Genomic DNA, 19,177 nt, shown 5'->3' with positions numbered 1-19,177 from the left:
ACAGTGACTAAGACCTTAAAGGGGAAGTGCACCAAAATTCAGTCATTTTATTTGATCGTCTTTTTTAGTACAGTACACAATAGAGCGCTGATTTTCATTTCTTGCCCTTAATCCTCACCCCCAACACTGATATGGCATAAAATGACAAGATTTAAATTCTGCATAAAAATAAAAAAACAGGACTGCACACAGGTATCAAGTACAGAAAATAATTTGTAGACCACATATGTTTCCCTTAAAGTCATATGGGGAACAGAGAAATTTACCCTGGTGACATTAGAGGGAGAAATTCTTCATTAAAAGGTATGAATTGTGCGTTCATAGAGTATACAGAAAAATCTCAGTGGTTTGCAAGGCAGCAGCCTGATGGAGAAAAATAAAAAAGTACTGATTGAACTGTCATTTGGGGCAGAAAGCACTCATGATATAAGATAAAAGGTAAGACCGACCATGAAACAGAAGCCAATCTATAATTATACACAATATAAGCAACACAGCACATTGCTGACATGACTTCAAAGTATGTGCCAGTGCATCTGTTCCAAAAGCCGACCTGCTTTCTCACACATATAAGCGTTCATTTAGGTAACACAATAACAGAGATACACACCATTAACAAACAGACCCATAAACAAAATGACACAGTGGAAGAGGCAGCAACAGTAAGCTACTCTGATACGAACTGTGAATAGAAATTATAAAGTGAAAAGTAAACCACAGACGCAACACAGACGATGCATCGTTGGGGGCATGAGGGTTGTAGGTTCATATCCCAAACAGTTTGCAAGTTCCCCCCATATCTAAAATGGCAGGATGGTACAAACACTTTAGTATTGTTTAAGGTGGAAAGAGGAAACAGAAAATAGTAGTATGGGAACCTGGGATGCAAACGCACATGTATGACAATACAATGGCCTGATGCTGAAAGAAATCAATATGGCAGGCTTTTTTTATGCAAGTGGAGTACCACCAATTAAAATGAACACTGCCTTTGCAATACATCTGGAAAATACAGCTACGGCAAAACTTTCAGAGAAAGAAGCCAAAAAAAATTTAATAGTAATAATGTAATTCAGGCACACAATGTTTATGTAAATTCAAAGAGTCCTTTAGATAATTGCTTCCACATACATTAAGCTTAAAAATGGATTTAAGATATCTTTATTATACTATGGCCATAAACAGACCTGGAATGATTTAATTTTATTTATCGTAATCAAAATATCTGTTTAGATTTAAATTAAAATCTGTTTATCTATCTTGAAGTGATTTTAAAAAGTTTAAGAGATGTACTTAGATTATCTACAAATGGCAACATTAAAATATTTACCTCCAAAATACTTATCTCCAAAAAAAATTGTTTGAGTTGCCATACTGTTGGTAACAAACAGAACACTAATTACAATGTTAAAATGAAATGTTAAGATCAACAAGTATGGCCTGGATGGATGGATGGACAAATTGGCAGCACACCACCCAAGCAGGTGTGGCACTGTGGTGACGTTAGGGGCTCTGGGTGGACTGACTCTGCACATGATCTGCTGGGAGGCTGTTCTGAGCCTCCCTGCCTTCCTCCTGAGAAACAGGCACCTTTGCATCTGAAAACCCAGAAGGTAAGAAAGATATTTAAACAGCACAAAGTCATGTCTACACATATCTAATCTTCTACCATCTTCCACCATCCCCTCACCTTCTTCTGCATTCTTCACCTCTTCATGAAACTCCAGCTCTTCTTTGGGACCAGTAGGTGGCTGCCCCACTACTGCCTGAGGGTCCTTTTGCTTCTGAGATAGCTCCAATAATGCCTGACCAAAATGTACAGAAACACTAATATAAAAGGACTGTGCTTCTTAGCACACTGCTAATAATACTCATATCACCCTTCTCACCTGCTGATACTCTTTCTTCTGTGCCTCTAGGGCCTTGCCCCTTTCTCTGAGCAACTCCTCCTCGTGCTGTAGCGAAGCCGCCCGCCTACCCAGCTCGATCTCCTTATCCCGGAGCTCCACCTCAAACTGCTGGAGCTCCGCCTCAGAGTACACTGGTTTCCTGTCATCAAGGGTCTTCAACAGGAATTGACACGTAAATCCACATGTGACTAAGGAAGTACCAATACTCAATATATTTTGGCAAACTTAATTCACAAAACACAAAAATGTATGTGCTCTGGAACCCCCAACCCCTGCCCCCACAGAAGCTTCTGTGGACTTCCTTCTGTTCTCACCTCCCATTCCTGAGAGTTATTAAACTCTTTCTTTTCTGTGAATTTAATTAACTCTTCCAGGGTGATCAGTCTGTCATGATTGGTGTCCACCTACAGAAATAATGAAGAATTATTTTAATAATAAAATAATAATAGAGATAATAAAAAAAATTAATATTAAGTATAATGTCAAATTATTATCGTTCATTAACTGGCAGAGTATGCCTGAGTTTTTGTGGTTGGGAAAATTTAGCCACCAGGACATGGAGAATGTGTGCAGTGGGTTAAGGTGCTGGTAGCGCTGCAGACAATAATCTTTGATTGTTATGGACTGGCTAGAACTAAATACAAGTTTACAAGGCAAAAAGTACTGATAAAAGGACAGTATTTTCCCTATTTAAAATCTGCCTGTGTACAACGAGTTCTCTTACAATACACTGAAGGGTTGGATGATATATTGGCAAAATATCAGATTATGATTATGAACATTCATATTGTCATCAATTTGAGTATCGTGATATAGCCTAAATGCTTGTTTTGTGCCATTTTGAGGTTCTGAGTGTCCCTTATTTATCACCAATGAATTTACCAAGGGGGGGGGGGGGGAGGATTCCCCTACCCCTAGTGCCTGGCCCTTTAAATATCTCTGGATGTCATTGAGAAAGCTGTCCTGATAAACAATTAATTAATAGTGACACATTTCATAGAACAAGGCCTTATTCTAGTCGCTGTGCAATCCTGCTGGAGGTTTTGGTAGTAAACAATCAAAAAAGGAAAGTGTGATATTCTAGATAGAAAGTATGACTGTGACAATCAGTACATCTCTGCAATACCTACATCAGAACCAAAGGGCATATATGTTGGAGGTTTACTGTCAAATATCATTATACTTACATGTATATATAATAAAAAATAGGGCAAAGAGAAACAAAGTGCAACTGATGCATTTGTAACAGTCTCAGCACAGAAGTTTACGGATCATAGTTAAAGGAAGGGCAGCAGAGTGACTGACATTCTTCATGACGTGCTCCCTCATTCTCAGCCTCTCTTCCTCCATCTCCATCATGTCATCCTCCTCGTTCCGTGGGTCATACATCTTCTCCAGCTGAAAGTGAAGCACAGTGTATATAGCCTGCACTGCGGACCACTTCCGAACATATATATATATACACATGTACACGGTACGACAGAGATGAATGCAGTACCTCTCTGGTAAACAGAGCTTCAAGTTCCTGTTCGTCCAGAACCCCATCCTCATTAGTATCTTAGTGGGGAAAGAGTATTGTTTTATATCCTGTATTACTGATAGAAAAGGCACACTACTGCCATAATGTGTACCATTTGAAATAACTGCATTATTTTAAAATGCCACTAGGGGGAGACAATGTGGCTAAAGAAGGATCAGTTTTGCCAGCATCATAGAAGCAAGAACAAAGTCAAGACTTAAGGTATTTTTTCTATTACAAATCAGAAATCTCATACCAGCTGTTGACCATAAAATGAAGAAAAAAAAGGCAGCAGTATCAGACCCAGCCTATATATATACTTGATATCTTTGTATAGAAAACAAAGTAGAACCAAAAATTGATAATTAATGGCAATACATTTAAGAGATTAACTGACCATGCAGTTTGAAGAATGTTTTGGGGTTGAACTCCTGAGGGTCGAGGCCATCCGTTTCCTCCCACACTTCCCGGAACTGTTTTGCACTGCCCTGAGACAGAGAGGAACCGGGAGCCGAGTCAGTGAGGTGCAGAACCACTCCAATGGCTTTTAAAAAGCTTACTCTCAACCCTGGCCCATAAGTATGGGTTAATGCATGACAAGTCGGGCATTATACATTTTTAAATGCATGGCTGTGGAAGCCAAGAACTGCCTGACATGCAGTAGAGTACATTTAAAAACATATAATGCATTAACCCATTCACACTGCGGTCACTACATATTTGGCTTATACGTTTGTGCCTAAAGACATTATTTGCATGTTTACGAGCTAAAAGCACATTTCTTAATGGAACTACTTTCTTCTGCCAATGATTGAATATTTCTGTTTAGTTTCTGTTGATTTAGTTAATTGTGTTCTACGCCTGAATTTAATTAATGTTAGTTGGAATTAAAAAGCATAATAAAAGTGTGTCGATGTACTATTCTGATTCGCCTGGCTGGCAGTTAAAGAAAAATGAACACCCTGTCCGACCAATAAGATTCAAGAATTCAACAGTGCTGTGGTAAGAATCCTTCTTATGCACCCTCTCCTCCTGCCTATTTTCACTTATTTTTCTCCCCTTTATTTCTAAATGGAGAAAATGTAGCTCAAAAAATAAAAACATGAATGTTCACACATTCAGTCACCTTTGACTCCTCCAATCAACCTCCTCCATCCATCCATCCATCCATCCATCCAGGCTATCCCTTCCCTTCTCACCGGCGCGTTGACTTTGGGATGCTGCCTGTGCTTCTCCTTCAGCTCCTCCAGCCTCTTCTCCTCCTCCTCCCGCTTCTCCTGGTCGAGCCCCTTCAGGTACTCCCGCCGCTCGTGCTCCTTCAGCATCTCGTAGCGCTTGAACTCCTCATGCCGCTCCTTGTCGTAGCTCTCCAGATCCTTGGTCGCCTGCCAAGCAGTGAGGACTGAATGAGCAGCTGTGTATATACATGCAACAACATCCAGTTGTTTAACACTATACTGACACCTTTACATCTCAACCTGCAAGGCATCTTTTGATTCTGGCTGTCCAGCATCATTTCTCTAATATTCCCTCCTTTCTCATTCTTCTTTTTCTTTTTCAGTCTTCTCGCCCCCGAAGCTGTCAGCCCTAATTCCCAGCCGTAATATGTCAGAACAGATAGCCCCATACACTGATTATGTTACTATTAACTTACAAATGTATTCCAATTTACTTGTTCTTGCTTAATACTCTCTGCACTGTGTGTATTGTGTCTGCACCATATCTTCAGTTTTTGTTTTCCCCCAAATTTCCCCCCAGGACCTTATACCGTGGAGATTAGAAGCTCCAAGTCCTTGGCCTCAAAGGTGTGCTGGTTTTGGGGATCCAGATGTTCGAATTGCTTCAGCAGAGCAGCATGGTCTACCTGTATATCTGCAGTCAAAGAGCAGAGTCACACTTAGTGGGTGTTTCTCAATATGCATACTTGACCGTACTTGTGTTCATGTCTACCTGTTTTACATCATTGCCGAAGACCAGTTACAATACGTAAGAACAGAAGTACAGAGGAGAGTAAAAATCCCCAAATGTTGCTCTTGACATACCCCAAATATCAAGGGAACATCACTAGCATCCTCATCAAATGAGACCAATCATATGATTCATTGCACCCCAAGTTCGTTCTTGGGAGGCAAGTTAGCAACATCAGTCTTGCCAAGGCCACAAGCACGATTTTTGCTTTCTTGGTATTGAGAAACATCCACTGATTACTAGCTTTCAATCGTGCTGCCGCGTGCATGGCCTGAATGGATGGATGGACCAATACAGACAGACAGACCCACACTCACACATACAGTACACATATGCCTCATCCTCTCACCATGTGCATTTGTGTTGTCCAGCTTGGCCTTAAGCAGCATCCTCAGCCTTGACACTTCCTGTCTCTTCAGTTCATCCAGACGTGTCCGTACATGGTGCCCCACCAAGTCCAGCTCCTTACTTAAGCGTCCGCTCTAGAAAGCCACACAGAGAGTTTGGGTTACCATTGGCCACAGAAAGTTATGTTCATGACATGTGTAGATGCAAAAATAAACAAGCAAACAAAGCAAGCTAAAACGAAAGCAGGAAAGTAAACAACCATGGAAACAAGCAAGCAAGGAAAACAAGAGAACAAGCAATCAAACAAGAAAGACAAAACTAGAATCAAAACTAGAATAAATAATAATGTGCAAGTTCAAGACTCACTTTGATGTCCTCTGTGTTAGCAGTCTGTAGCTTTTCCCTGAAATGTGGGTCTGTCTCCAATACTTCAATCACTTCTCTAAGGTATCTATCATAGTACAGGCCTGTGTCCTAAGAAAAGCATTGAAATTAGATAAACAGTGGGAGAATGACAGTATGGGATGAATTAGAACCCTGGGTGTTGCTCAATACCAAGAACGCCAAGATTGTACTAGTGGTCTTGTCAAGACCGGTCTTGCTAACTTGTCTCCCAAGAACAAACTTGGGGCACAATGAATCATGGGACTAGTCTTGCTTACCCTTCTCTGTACTTTTGCTCTTAGTTTTGCGACTGGTCTTCAGCAATGGAAGATGACGTAAAACGGGTACACAGGAACGCAAGTACGATCAAGTACATATATTGAGAAAGACCTCATCTGCTGTAACGAGTGCTGTCTGTTAATGACATGAAGTACCTTATTGTCATCTTGCTTGTCTTCTTGAGGGGGCTCAGTTCCTGGGGGCATTTTGTTGTGGTCAATGGGCACTGACCACGTTCCCACTGACATGGACAGGAGCAGCAGCCAGTAGGGAGTCACAGCCATTCTGATTACAAAGAGTGAGGGTATTAGTGTCATCTGGGCTCAGGAAACAACCACACGGTGCTGCCATTTTAGGTCATGGATTCCTTCAGAGAAGCGTCAAGAACCATCTGGACATGTAATGTTTGGAGTTGGGTCAGTTGAACTTAGGATGACTGTGGAAAACATTGAAAAGTACTTATCATCATACAATGTTCAGTTTTTTAGATAAAATTACACTATGTTATTCATAGTAATTAATTGCATTTATTGATTAAATAGTCAATCTGGACATGTAATTAATCTAATTATTATTATTATTATTATTATTATTATTATTATTATTATATGCAACTGAACACATAACTGATCTCATAGAAATGACAATTTTGACTTAAGTTCAACCCAACAAATTACTGATTTAATGGACGTATGTGGTACTTTCACCCCAAGTCATAAAGATCAAACTCTTGATGACTCATATTTGTCACACCTTTCTCGTCTAAGTATAAACGACATGAGTACATTAACACAAATTCAGAATATGAAACATAAGAGGATGCAGTCTGTTCGTAACTTAATATCGAAACACTGAGCAAAGAAAACCAGGGGACGAATCAATGCAGCTAAGGCGAGCAAAATATTACAGCACAGCAAGGCAAAGAAGTAGGACAAATCGAAGCACATTACTGACTTCACACAAGGGACACAGAAATGTTCCTGAAAAAGCAAAGTGAAAAAAGGCAGATACTAAAAAACTAGGCTATGAACAAGGTACACTAAAATGTGACGTAAACAGCTGAATGGCTGACAAACAAAACGATAACACAAACAGAGGTTGGGGTGCTATCCTGGATAACGCGGGGTCCCAATTAACCATCTGCCAGAAGCAAAGTACTTTGATAATCTAAAACTCCCGTATATTTAATTACTTGTATCTGCCTCCGTCAGCTCCCCGCGTAGCCATTACTTAGTCTCTTGTTTATCAGCCTACTCATCAGTATTGCTAGCCGTCCTGACCCCAGTAACACTCCACTTACATGCATCCGCTCGTCCCTGTCACCCACCAACTGTCGTCTTGCCTACACGTCTCCTTTTCTGTCAACGTCAATCGCCGTTATCTGTACGTTTCCAGCACGCCCGGATCCATGGGAAAAATGACGGCATCAACCAGCGACGTGGTAATTGTAGTTTTTTTTAGTGCCGCCTTTAAACGGGTGAAGGACGTCCGCCAATTATCAGTATGGATTATGTGAGTATGCTTGGGGACTGCCTGTGAATATTAATGCGCAGTACTTATGTAGTACTATGCGGTAGTCAGTCACTTTCAAAATTCACGTTACAGAAAAAAACAGTGTTAGTGTTTCTGTTTTCTGGTAGCTTAATGTTGTGTTTTAATTTTGTCAAATATTACACAGGCGATTTTCATGATTGTGAAATACCGTAGAGCAATTAAGAGTTCCCATTGACTAGAAAATTCTAGTAAATAAGGTGCGTTATGCCAAAACGTTTTAAAACTGTTTATTTTATATTTTTAAAAAATATATCCATATAAATATTTTAAAAATAAAACGTCACAGAATCACAGAATAAAGATAATGAACCACATTTTTGACATGGAATTACAGTGCTGATATAAATATTTTCAACAAATTAATAAATAAATATCGCAATAAATAAATAAATAAATAAATAATCAGACAATAAACAAATAGACGAATGAATAACAAACAATAAATATACGAATAAATAATTGAAATAAATAAAACATCAAGTTAAAATACATAATAGTTACGATATTAATCCAATCAAATCACAACAAATGTAAAACACAAAAAAAGCAGCAAAAATGAAAATTTAAATCGTCTACTGACATGACAAAATGGACCGCAAGATGAAAAATTGTGGGCCTATTAGTAAATTGTCTAAACAACTCATCCGATTGAGTGGTAAAATTACGCAGCACATTTCACAATTGCCTAAAAATCGATGTCCCTTAAGTCCGTTGGTGTGCTGGCTCTGCATTCCTGTGTTTCTTCATCACTGACATTAACATTCAGATCCCTCTCCTTCAGTCCCATCCTCTGACTCCTCCGGAGCATGTTAATTTCTATCATCTCAGAAAAGTGCTGCACCGCTGCCTGGGATCACGAAAACAAGACACGGGTATTATCGTACATGGTTAAAGTTTTAAGTGTTCACGTGCGTGAAGAGCACTCTACTCCAATTGAAACTGAGATCAATAACATGATTTTGTCGGTAATATTTGTATTTTTATATGTATGCAAAACGACATTTTACATTTTCATAACGGAATATGATTAAATGTATAAAATGTCTATATAATTTCTCGAACACTCCCTTTCTCTAGTTTCGCAATTTAAAGTAGCCTACTCACCGCATCTGTCTTACAAAGTCCTGCTAGTGTGCTGGTCATCCTGTCAAGCTGAACTCGCTGGAGCCCCAGCTCCCTAAGGGCGCAGTTCAAAGCCGCCGCTGCAATCACGGAGGGGCGTGTTCCCAAAAACTGGTACTGGCAGACACACAAGGCGGCCAGGGTGCTGCTCCGAGCGCGTAGAAATGAGCGCAAGCTTTCGGTGTCTCCGCCGAGGGTCCCAGCCCTGTCCCTCAATGCAGACAAGAAGTGTGGAAGGAAGTCTTGGGGGGTCACGGCAGTAATATCCCAATGGAGAGATGCTAGGACGATAATCTCCATGTCCTACAAGACGGTAGTTGAGAAAGAAATGTAAGAAGGAATCGGCAGGGTAAAATCAGCATCAAGTCCATTCAATTCAATGAATCAATTAATTCAACAATTTCCAGAAACTTTTCTTTGTCACCATTTTTGAATTTGATGAAATTTGGAATCTGAATTGCATCATATACATTAGCAAGCTTCAGGGCCTTTTCTATGTCCCAGGTAGCAAAAATATATAATTGTGTGCTTTCTAATGAGCTGTATTTTATTTATTTTTTTTACTATGAAAGCTACTACATAGATCGATGGGAAGCTATGAAATGTATTTTTTTCATGTTGTGGTCAAATTTAACTTTTGCATAAGTTCAAGTTAATTTATTCAAGGTCAAATTTCAGGAACTGCATTTTACTGCTGTCACTTATGCATATCCAGTCCATTCTTCATTACATACCATACACATGTGTGTGTGTATGTGTGTGTACTAATTGTATGTAAAACAATGACCCATTGCATGGTCCCCTTCATGAGTTAAAAGCACCCCAAAGGTGTTTTAAGTTGACAAGTGGTGGGGGGAGGAAATGTTTTAATTTAATTGGGAAGAAAGTACTCATTACCTGCTTCTAAAAACTGTGTTGTTATTCAAAGGGCTGTAGGAGTTATGGGACTCTGAAGTTATAAAAAAAAAAATCACTGAAACTACACAATTATCTCACTTTTTCTAATCCACTTCTTTCACAAAATAGCTGGAGGTGTAGCCTGGAGTATATTAAGTGTTACGCAGAGTCAGTTTGCTTGTAAAAAGCAGGTACATTGCAATGGCAGAGGGGCTCAGAGGTGACTCACCCGCAGGTGCTGTGGGAGAAAAGCGAAGCGGGCAGCTGTGCACAGGGCGTCGGCGCCCACAGCCTTTTCATCTGCCAGTTTGGAAGCCAGCAGAATGCAGGCTGCAGTGAGGCAGAGCGGCGAGATGGGCAGGGAGAAGGACTGGGACAAATAGCGGTCTAACAGCGAGATGGCCAGAGGAAACACTGCGTCCACAGAGCCGTGCTCACTGCACACCTGGAGCGCGGGGGGAGAAATACAAACAGAGAGTGGCTAGTTACGCACAAATATGGACACATTTTATTCTACATAGTAATGAAAATACAAACTCATCAGAAAGCGCCCTCTGCCGTTTTCACCGGAGCTTATCTGGAATGCAGACAGATCAATATTCCTGCCAAAAGCTCCAGGATATTGTTATACCTGATCAGTTATTCACTTCAGTCAGCATAACGGCAGCAAAAACATATAAAGACATGTTTGAAAATATAACGTTAAAGACTTTGTTAAACAGCTGAGATGGAATTAGCTGGTTCTTGGAGACAGAAAGTATACATTCAAATTCTTTCCATCCATCGATCCATCCGTTTTTGTAACCATTAAACTTATTTAGCATTGCGGGGGGTCTGGAGCCTAACATGGAGACTACAGGCGCAAGGCAGGGAACAACCCAGGATGGGGCACCACCCCGTCGCAGGGCACACTCACGCACCATTCACTCACAAACACACACACCCACGGGCAATTTGTCAACTCCAATTAACCTCGGCGTGTTTTTGGGCTGTGGGGGGAAAGCAGAGAATGTGGAGAAAAACCCATGACGACATGAGGAGAACATGCAGACTCCACATACAGAGCCATGGAGGAGACTTTATGGTGCGTTCGTTTTTCTCTCGGAACTCGGAAATTCCGAGTTGAGTGACATCACGTCCGACAATCTCCCGTTCGAGCTACCCACATCTCGGAACAAACATGGCTGCCTCCATGAACACGTTGCTGTGTGTTGTTGCTTTATATTTTAGCAGATTTGGAGTTTTTCAAATGAAGAAAATGGAGAAATTTAGATTTTTCCGAGAGACAAACAAGAAACACGAACTAGTCAAACCACATTAAAAGCTTTATAAAATATTTTAGTACATTCATAGCGATATTCTTCTTTCGAACAGTAAATAAACTACAAACAAACCAAGTCGCCATGTTGAAATTACGTCACAAGGGCAACTCGGGCAACAAAATCTTATCCGACTTCAACGTCATAAAAGGGGCGTGTTTCCGACGGGAAGTGATGTTTTTCGTGACGTATCGTGACGTTTTCATCCGAGTTCCGACTTGGAGAGAAATAATCGAACGCACCATTAGTCCTGGTCCCAGAGGTGTGAGGCAACAGTGCTGACCACCTCACCACTGTGCTACCCCTTCAAGATAGTTCAGGAGTGATAATTATACCAAAAAACATGTAGTCAGATGTACTCAAGATACTTAGATTAATGGCAGTGGTGCACAGTCAACATGAAACAGAGCACCTGTAGAGCTTATCAAACCCATACACACGTACAGTACCTGCAGTGTCCAGTTGGCCAGGGCCTCCCTGGTGTGCGAATCTTCTTCAATGAGAGACACGTAAAGTGGCGAGGGCAGATGCTTGTTCTCTGACTTTAGCAGCCCTTCGATGACAGTGAGGTCCCATGAGCCTCTGCAGCGAGGCTCAGGGAGTCCCATACAGGCACCTTCTCCCCACCGTGACGCAGACATCGAGGAGCCAAGCAAAAAGAGGACAGAGCCCTTCAGCAGAGGTGGCAGTAGTAGGTTCTGATGTAGTGTGGCTGCCCTTCTGTCTGCCTCTGTGTGCCTGTCTGTATCTCCGTCTCCTACCTGTTTCCCTCTGTCTGTGTGTCACTGTGTGCCTCTCCTGAATTTAAGCCTCCATCTCTTGCCTCTTCAATATATACCCCCTATAAACTGTAAAGTGGGAGGGGCCTGTAGAGGTACTGTGTTTTGTGGACAAGAAAGAAGGAGGGAATTGTTATTAGGAATAAAAACAAAACAAAACTGTTCAACAAAAGCATCAGCAGGTGGACTGGAAGACAGCAAGGGGGAGGGAATGTTCAGGAGATGAGGCAGGGAAAACAGATTGTCACCCTAACCAAAAAAAAAAAGAAAGGGTAGGATGACAAAAAGGTCATCTCCAAACAGTGACAATGGGAATGAATAACAATGCAGCCAGGGTGCTTTATGGCAGCACGAGCTTTAGGAGAAGTGAGTGAGAATGTTCTTATCTATATAATCTATCATTCTATACTGTACCATTTTAACACCTTACTCTAATGTACAGTCTTACAGTTCAAAACCACTAGGAGTGCAGAATATACAGGCACCTGTGGCACAATCTGATCCTCAGACATATGTTACTGTACAAAAAGCTGCCCGTTCTATAGACACATTCTCTAGCTGAAAATGATGCATGTGCTCTGTGTCCCTCTGAGGAATCTCATTGTCAAAGCAATCTGTGGTGGGCTGCCTGTTCCCCCTCAGCTGCAATCTGTTTATCCGTTCAGGGTTGAGTGCTCACAATCAAGAGGGCAGGGCAGAGCATGTGAAAGCAACGGTGATGCCAGGCAGGTCAATGAGCCATGCTGTCTCCCCCCATACAGAGCCGTGAGACACCGGCTCCTGGCCTTATGCTCCATTGTATGCGCAGACACAGCGGCAGTCCTCTGGGGGTCCTTGTCGGTCACGGGAGGGTCAGGCTCATCAGGAACTCTCTCCTTTGGCAGCAGTAAAAGATTTCACATAGATGTTACTACAATGATCGTAATTTTTCTATGCATATAATAGCATATGTATGATTTATTAGATGCATTTTTATTAGGGCAATGAATTGGTTAAAATTTGAACTAATCGCACAGTTTTCTGTGATTAATTGCGATTAATCACACCTAACAAACTTTCAATCATAAATCTCTAAATTAATATACAACTAGCACAAAGGGGATTATTTGGGTCATTCACACAATCTCATTATTATAACATATCAATTTTCTGAATTTTAAAATGAGTTTGAAGACAGACTCAAATTATACCACTTCATTGTTTAAACTGTCACTGTTCCGTCTAGGGAAGTTAACCAGTTTTGTTATATTGCCATTTATTTCTGTAATAAACAAAAGTAATTCATCAAAACCCGGTGCAAGAATTATGGAGGACAGCAAAAACAAACAATACTGTATCAAAAATTGGCTAAACATTTTATCATACAACATACTAATCATTTATTCCATGCAACAAAGTTGAAAGATTTTAAAACATTTAATCTAGTTTTGTTTTCTTTTATGTTTGGCTACATATTTAGCAAAATGGTTTAAAATGATCAAATCAGAGAAATAAATAATATAATATTAATATACCCAAAAAGTTAAGGTAATGTCAATTGTTCTGCACACAAAAAACAAACTGTATTTCATTGTAACATGTTTTTCAAAAAATTCTCCAATTTATGACAATGACCCATATTTTTATAGATTTAATCATTTAATTTAAACTTGTGAAGTACAGATTATTAATTTCCAACAAAAATACCATTTGCAAGAAAGTACAAGCTGAATTTCAATGCTTTCAAAAGGCATTGAAAGGGCATACAGTATATACATATGATTGCAGGTACTCAACAGGCAGATCAACACATTATTTAATTCTGACTGCGTGATCAATCTAAAATCTAAAACCTATTTGACAAATGGCTCTAAAAACCCAAGCATGACAAACACTAAAAGAACCCTTAATAACATGAAAGATCTTCAGATTTTTGTCATGATCTGGTCCTGTTGTGTCCCATTTGCTGGTCATCTTGTTTGGTCCCTTATCACCTTCAACTGATTCTAGTTATTCATTATTCCTAGTGTTTGGCCTAATGACCCACACCTGTCCCTCATCTGCTCCTTTGAATTTGTATATATATATGAACCTGCTTGTGCCTTGTTCCCTAGTCTGGTCATTGTAGATATTAGTGTGCTTTAGTGGTTGTTGCAGTGTTGATCCCTACTGTGCTCCCCATATTTTGGTGTACCCTGGTCCCTCCTGGTTGTTCCTTTCTACCCCCTTGTGGTTATTTTGCTTCTGTTTTGGTTCTATAATAAGCCCATTTGCCCTACAAGGCTGTATGTAGATTGTTTCTCATTTTTGTCATGACGATTTTAAGTTTTCAATAAAATAAAACAAATCCTATGCAGTGTCATAACCTCTCATGATGTTTACAACCAAGAAGGAATATTATAGGCCTCTATTAACATTTTTTGCTCATACTATTCTCCCATTTGGGTATCAAAATGATGCAAGCATTAATTTGATCAAAGCTAAAAAATGAACGCTTTGTGTTGAAGCGATGAATTTCCTGTATCTACTGTATCTTCCAGGCATTTAGCCAGTACACAGCTGTTGGGATCCTGAACACCCTGGATGGGATGCCAGTTTGGTGAATTGGAGTCACTCAGTGGCTTATATTGTGCGTTAACCTTGCAATGGACCTAAATTTATGTTACACTTTTGTGTCATTTCATAAAATGTTTCCCATTTTCCGTTGGGTCCACCTCAGTTTCATTCATTTCGCTGTCACTCAGTTCACCAAACAATGTGACTCTACCGCAAAAAGAGGTTGAACAATTTCACAATTTCATTTGCTAGTGGGGGTTAACTACCCTTTAAAGAAACCTGAATTCTGTTTTGACATCTTGCTACTTTCAGATGCTGAATGAGACATTGGAATTGTCAATAAATTGCGAGGAGAGGTTGAATAAAAAATTTGGCACAAAAGGTAAACCTATGTGGATTTGGGCCGATATTTGAGCAAAAAGGAAGAATTACGAATGAAGAGCCCTCAATGGATCCACCACCAGGGCCTCCAAGTTCAAAAAGCCATGTACCTGTTGATAAATGCATATGAATGACGAAATCCTTTAACAGCTCCGTGAAACAGGACAGCTGAGATCAGACACAGAGAGAGCCAGAGATGGTATAAGATTCAGTGTGTCAGGGGTTTTGTCACTGTCTCCAGTCCCAGCCTGGTACTCTATTAAAAATGGGACTGCTTTTGTAAAATAAAAACTGATAACTAACACTTTATACCCATTACTATGTTCAGATAGGGAATGCCAAATATACTTCTTATGAAGAGCATTGCAGAGACAGATATATAACAGTAAATTATTAGCTTTATACAAGAAGATAAAGCAGAGTAACATATTGCAAGCTGTTTAAGTAGTGTGTTAAATTCATACCTCCCATCTGCACACAGACATGCACTAAAAGAGGAGAAGACAAGGAGGAGGACCCTGGACAGAATGAGAGGCAGGCCTGTCCCTCCGATTTCACGGGTCATTTGTCCGGATGGACGGGTTGCTGGTGTTCCTTTTGTCAAACAGAAATTTAAACATGAGACATTATTTGAACAGACACTTGAGGAGACAGAGAAGTGGGGCAAAGGGCAGGCTGCACTGTCAGGAGGCACGTGAAATACTGGCTGGCTATACAGAAGCACCCTGCATAATGTAAATCTGACAAGGTGTATTACAATAATCGACGCCCTATCTGGAGCTTACTTGCTTCCTATACATATTGTATTCGCCTTCAGTAGGAACAGTTGGCTGATAGAACTTATTACAAAGCCATTAAAATGTTACCTACTAAATATATACCCAGTCAAAACTGTAATATCCCTAATTGACTTTGGCAGAATTGCACTGTAACCTTATTGTGAGGAAGACTGGTGCTTAATGCACCATCATTTCACTGTGGTGTTTTAAACCAATTTTGATCTGATTTCTATAGGAAATAACAAATATAACAATGTTTTAAGAGATTTCCCACAGTATAGAAAGAACAGTATGATACGTGTACAGGGTATCTTGTACTTCAGTTTTCCTGTTGGGCAATAATTATGGCACATCAAAGATAGTGAACATGACAGAAATCTGATGATTGGACAATTTAAAGAGAATTTTTGTAACATGAGGTTGCTAGTTGCTGTCAAGCCACTGTCAAGACATGCCTGGTGATGAGAACATAGTGGATCATACACTTTAGTTGCATTTCAATATGATGTAGTGTTTCTTTTCTTGAGGAGGTGGATTCCAACTAAGGTTATGCTTTCACACCAGTCTTTCCAGTGACAGTCACAGTTAATACTTGTACTATGTCATTAACAGGATATATACAGTACATACAAGGGTCAAAAAATTTCTCTGTATGGGGCCGTAGCCAGGATTTTTAAAATACTGAGGTCAAAAGTGTTAGTCCATCCTAGGTGTGCACCGTAACGGATCGTGGTTACTGGAGTTGCAGAAAAAATACAGAGGACTTGACCTTGGTGTCCTCAATGATAGGTATGGGCATGCCTCTGCCTTAAAAAAAGGTTAATTAAAGGTCATGTGACAAACTGCATTCATAAAAAAATCTAAACTAATTTTTTTTAAGTTCCATCATTAGCAAGTAATATTAAGTCAAAGTATAATCAACTTAATATGGCAACTTGGCCATTGGAAAAATGTGAATAAAATTATGCTCTGACTACACTCAGTAGCAGCACAGTACCCTCACATGGTGCAGAGTAGGGGGACAGATACAGCTCTCCTTCCTGTTTGTCATCATGAAAAATCTGCAGCAGTGGACAGATTTAACTCTTTAGTTTTAACTCTGCATTTTCATTAATCAATACTCATTGTCTGGTGGAGAAGTCATTGTCAGACTAGAAACCCCTGTATGCCAAAAGGTCAGTGACTGGCACATTATGTGTCGCCTTGATAGCACACTTGGCAAATCATATATGGTCTCATATTGTCACACCCACGGGGGCAGGGCAGCACAGCGGTGAACAATCGGCACCTAATCAGCGCACTACTTAGACGGACGCAACTTCCCAATAGTTGCGAAGTATTGTTGCCATTTTCGAATGTGCCTTACCGAGCGTTTTGCCTGTCTCCCGTCTCCCCCGCTTGTCCTGCCTGCCGTGTCCTGCCCTGCCGTTTCGCCTGCCCTACCTGCTCCTCGCCCCTCTTCGACCTGCCCGATCCCACCTGACCTGCCCTCCTGCTCCATCCTGCTCTGCTGCCCTGACGATCTTGCTCTTCGTCATCCCCCCGTCCCATCTATCTGTGTAGGTTTGACTCTCCTGGTGATCGACTTCCACCCGTGCCATGACTACTCTTCTGGATTTCCCTTCTGGCTTTGTTTGCACCCGGCTTTTCTAATAAAACATCAGTCTCCTGCATTACAAGGTTCACCTATTCCTTGGCAGCGGAGCTTAACATAATACTTTGCCTAACCATGGACCCCGCGGAGACCCAGAGGCTGCAATAGCAGGTGGCTCGTCTCCCAGCTCATGGAGGAACAAACTGGTCAGGTAGATTTACTGGCTTCCCCGCCGCAAGCGTCATGCCCCAGTTCCAGTCGCCATGCAATGCGGCTTGTACATAGAAGAATATCCGGAACGCTTCACAGAGGAGACGGCAAGGGTGCGATTCATCATCTCGCTCTTTACCGGGCATGCGCAACACTGGGCTACCACGCTGTGGATGGATGACAGCCCCCTCCTGGAATCAGCGCGTGATTTCCAGCAGGCGTTTAAAGGCATATTTAATCATCCCGCCGTCGGACACAGCTTGGGTGAGAGATTGATTTAAAACAGGGACCTCGAACAGTTGCTGAATTTGTGTTGGAGTTCCGGACTATCGCAACTGGGCTTTGTTGGCCGGAGGACGTCCTTCGGATCTTATACCGTCGCGCGTTAAACCCAGAGGTACAAGATGAACTGACTTCACGTGGCTCCACCCTCTCCTTTGAGGACTACATCGGGCTGTCAGTGACAATCGATAACAGCATCAGAGAACACCGACGCCCCCGCCTGACGGCCGTGCCTACCCCGCTAGCTGTCCTAGAGGAGACTCCGGAGCCTATGCAGCTAGGACACGCCCCACTCTCCATTGCTGAATGACACCGCTGCACGAACCAGGGGCTGTGCTTGTATTGTGGAGAGGCGGGACACGTCCTGCGCACCTGCCCCATCTGGCCATCTCGCCCTGAAGCCCACATGAAGGCAGGCATATGTTGGCAGTTCACTCGTGCAGGTTCCAATACTAGTTAGCGGTCCAGGAGAGAGATACCACACATGTGTATTGGTAGACTCCAGGGCTACTGTTAACTTTTTGGACCTCAAGCTAGCACATCGACTTGTGCTTCCTTTACTGGTGTTCTTTAACCCCGCCTGGGTGCTGGGGGTGAGTGGGGAACCACTCTCAGGAGGGCAAGTGACACACCATACAGGCCCAATCACTCTGCAAGTGGGCATGTTCCATGTCGAGACCCTCGACTTCCTGGTCCTTCCCAAGGCTAAGGATCCCATAATTCTCGGACACCCCTGGCTACGGAAACACAATCCTCGCATCGACTGGAGGACAGGTGAGCTGACAGCCTTGTCATCCCAGTGTTTTCCACGATGTATAGCATTGCCTTGCTATGCTTCTTCTGTCAAGAGCCCCGAACCCGAGGACCTCACCCAGATCCCGACCGAGTACTCCACCTACAAAGACGTCTTCAGTAAGGCACTTTCCTTCAGATTACCCCCCCCACAGGCACTGTGACTGTGCCATTGACCTCCTCCAAGGGGCGCACCTTCCGAAGGGCCACCTATACTCCCTGTCAGTGAAGGAGGAGGAGGCCATGGAGACGTTCGTACAAGAGGCCCTCAAACAAGGTATTATCCGTCCTTCCACGTCACTAGTTACTGCAGGATTCTTTTTTGTCAAGAAGAAGGATGGGGGTCTCCGCCCAAGCATTGATTATAGAGCACTTAACGCCATCACCGTGAAACAGCAATAGCCCCTCCGGAAAGCACAGGTCTTCACCAAACTAGACCTCCGTAGTGCTTACAATCTGGTACAGATACGCAAGGACGACAAATGGAAAACATCCTTCATCACCGGCACGGGCCAATATGAGTAC

The 19,177-nt window shown here is 41.7% G+C and overlaps 2 protein-coding genes across 2 annotated transcripts; both read right to left on the bottom strand.

Moving 5' to 3' along the window:
* Positions 1–27: 27 nt before the first annotated feature.
* Positions 28–7,830, bottom strand: LOC111858250 (nucleobindin-1-like). Its single transcript, XM_023839848.2, has 13 exons — positions 7,709–7,830; positions 6,564–6,693; positions 6,112–6,219; positions 5,747–5,879; positions 5,198–5,301; positions 4,629–4,814; positions 3,827–3,917; positions 3,409–3,467; positions 3,216–3,308; positions 2,225–2,314; positions 1,890–2,063; positions 1,691–1,805; positions 28–1,598 (listed from the first exon to the last, which is right to left on the bottom strand). Exons 2-13 carry the CDS (start codon positions 6,690–6,692, stop codon positions 1,504–1,506), a joined length of 1,377 nt encoding a protein of 458 aa, XP_023695616.1. The 5' UTR covers position 6,693; positions 7,709–7,830; the 3' UTR covers positions 28–1,503.
* Positions 7,831–8,545: 715 nt separating this feature from the next.
* On the bottom strand, positions 8,546–12,183 carry LOC111858241 (G1/S-specific cyclin-D2-like). Its single transcript, XM_023839832.2, has 4 exons — positions 11,750–12,183; positions 10,211–10,426; positions 9,067–9,387; positions 8,546–8,809 (listed from the first exon to the last, which is right to left on the bottom strand). Exons 1-4 carry the CDS (start codon positions 11,939–11,941, stop codon positions 8,648–8,650), a joined length of 891 nt encoding a protein of 296 aa, XP_023695600.2. The 5' UTR covers positions 11,942–12,183; the 3' UTR covers positions 8,546–8,647.
* Between the last annotated feature and the right edge of the window lie 6,994 nt (positions 12,184–19,177).

The sequence above is a fragment of the Paramormyrops kingsleyae genome, chromosome 5 (genome assembly GCF_048594095.1).
Source record: "Paramormyrops kingsleyae isolate MSU_618 chromosome 5, PKINGS_0.4, whole genome shotgun sequence".
NCBI lineage: Eukaryota > Metazoa > Chordata > Actinopteri > Osteoglossiformes > Mormyridae > Paramormyrops > Paramormyrops kingsleyae.
The sequence above is the reverse complement of the archived record's forward strand: the minus strand, read 5'-3'. Positions and strand labels throughout refer to the sequence as shown.

Bases quoted from the DNA above. Each gene is read 5' to 3' on its own strand.
- LOC111858241 (XM_023839832.2), bottom strand. From the start codon at position 11,941: ATGTCTGCGTCACGGTGGGGAGAAGGTGCCTGTATGGGACTCCCTGAG. The intron at 10,427-11,749 runs GTACTGTACGTG...CCCGCGCTCCAG, and splicing joins TGGCCAACTGGACACTGCAG to GTGTGCAGTGAGCACGGCTC. The intron at 9,388-10,210 runs GTGAGTCACCTC...ACCGTCTTGTAG, and splicing joins TTCTCCCACAGCACCTGCGG to GACATGGAGATTATCGTCCT.
- LOC111858250 (XM_023839848.2), bottom strand. From the start codon at position 6,692: ATGGCTGTGACTCCCTACTGGCTGCTGCTCCTGTCCATGTCAGTGGGA. The intron at 3,309-3,408 runs GTACTGCATTCA...CTTCACTTTCAG, and splicing joins AAGCTCTGTTTACCAGAGAG to CTGGAGAAGATGTATGACCC. The intron at 1,806-1,889 runs GTGAGAAGGGTG...CATTTTGGTCAG, and splicing joins AGAAGAAAGAGTATCAGCAG to GCATTATTGGAGCTATCTCA.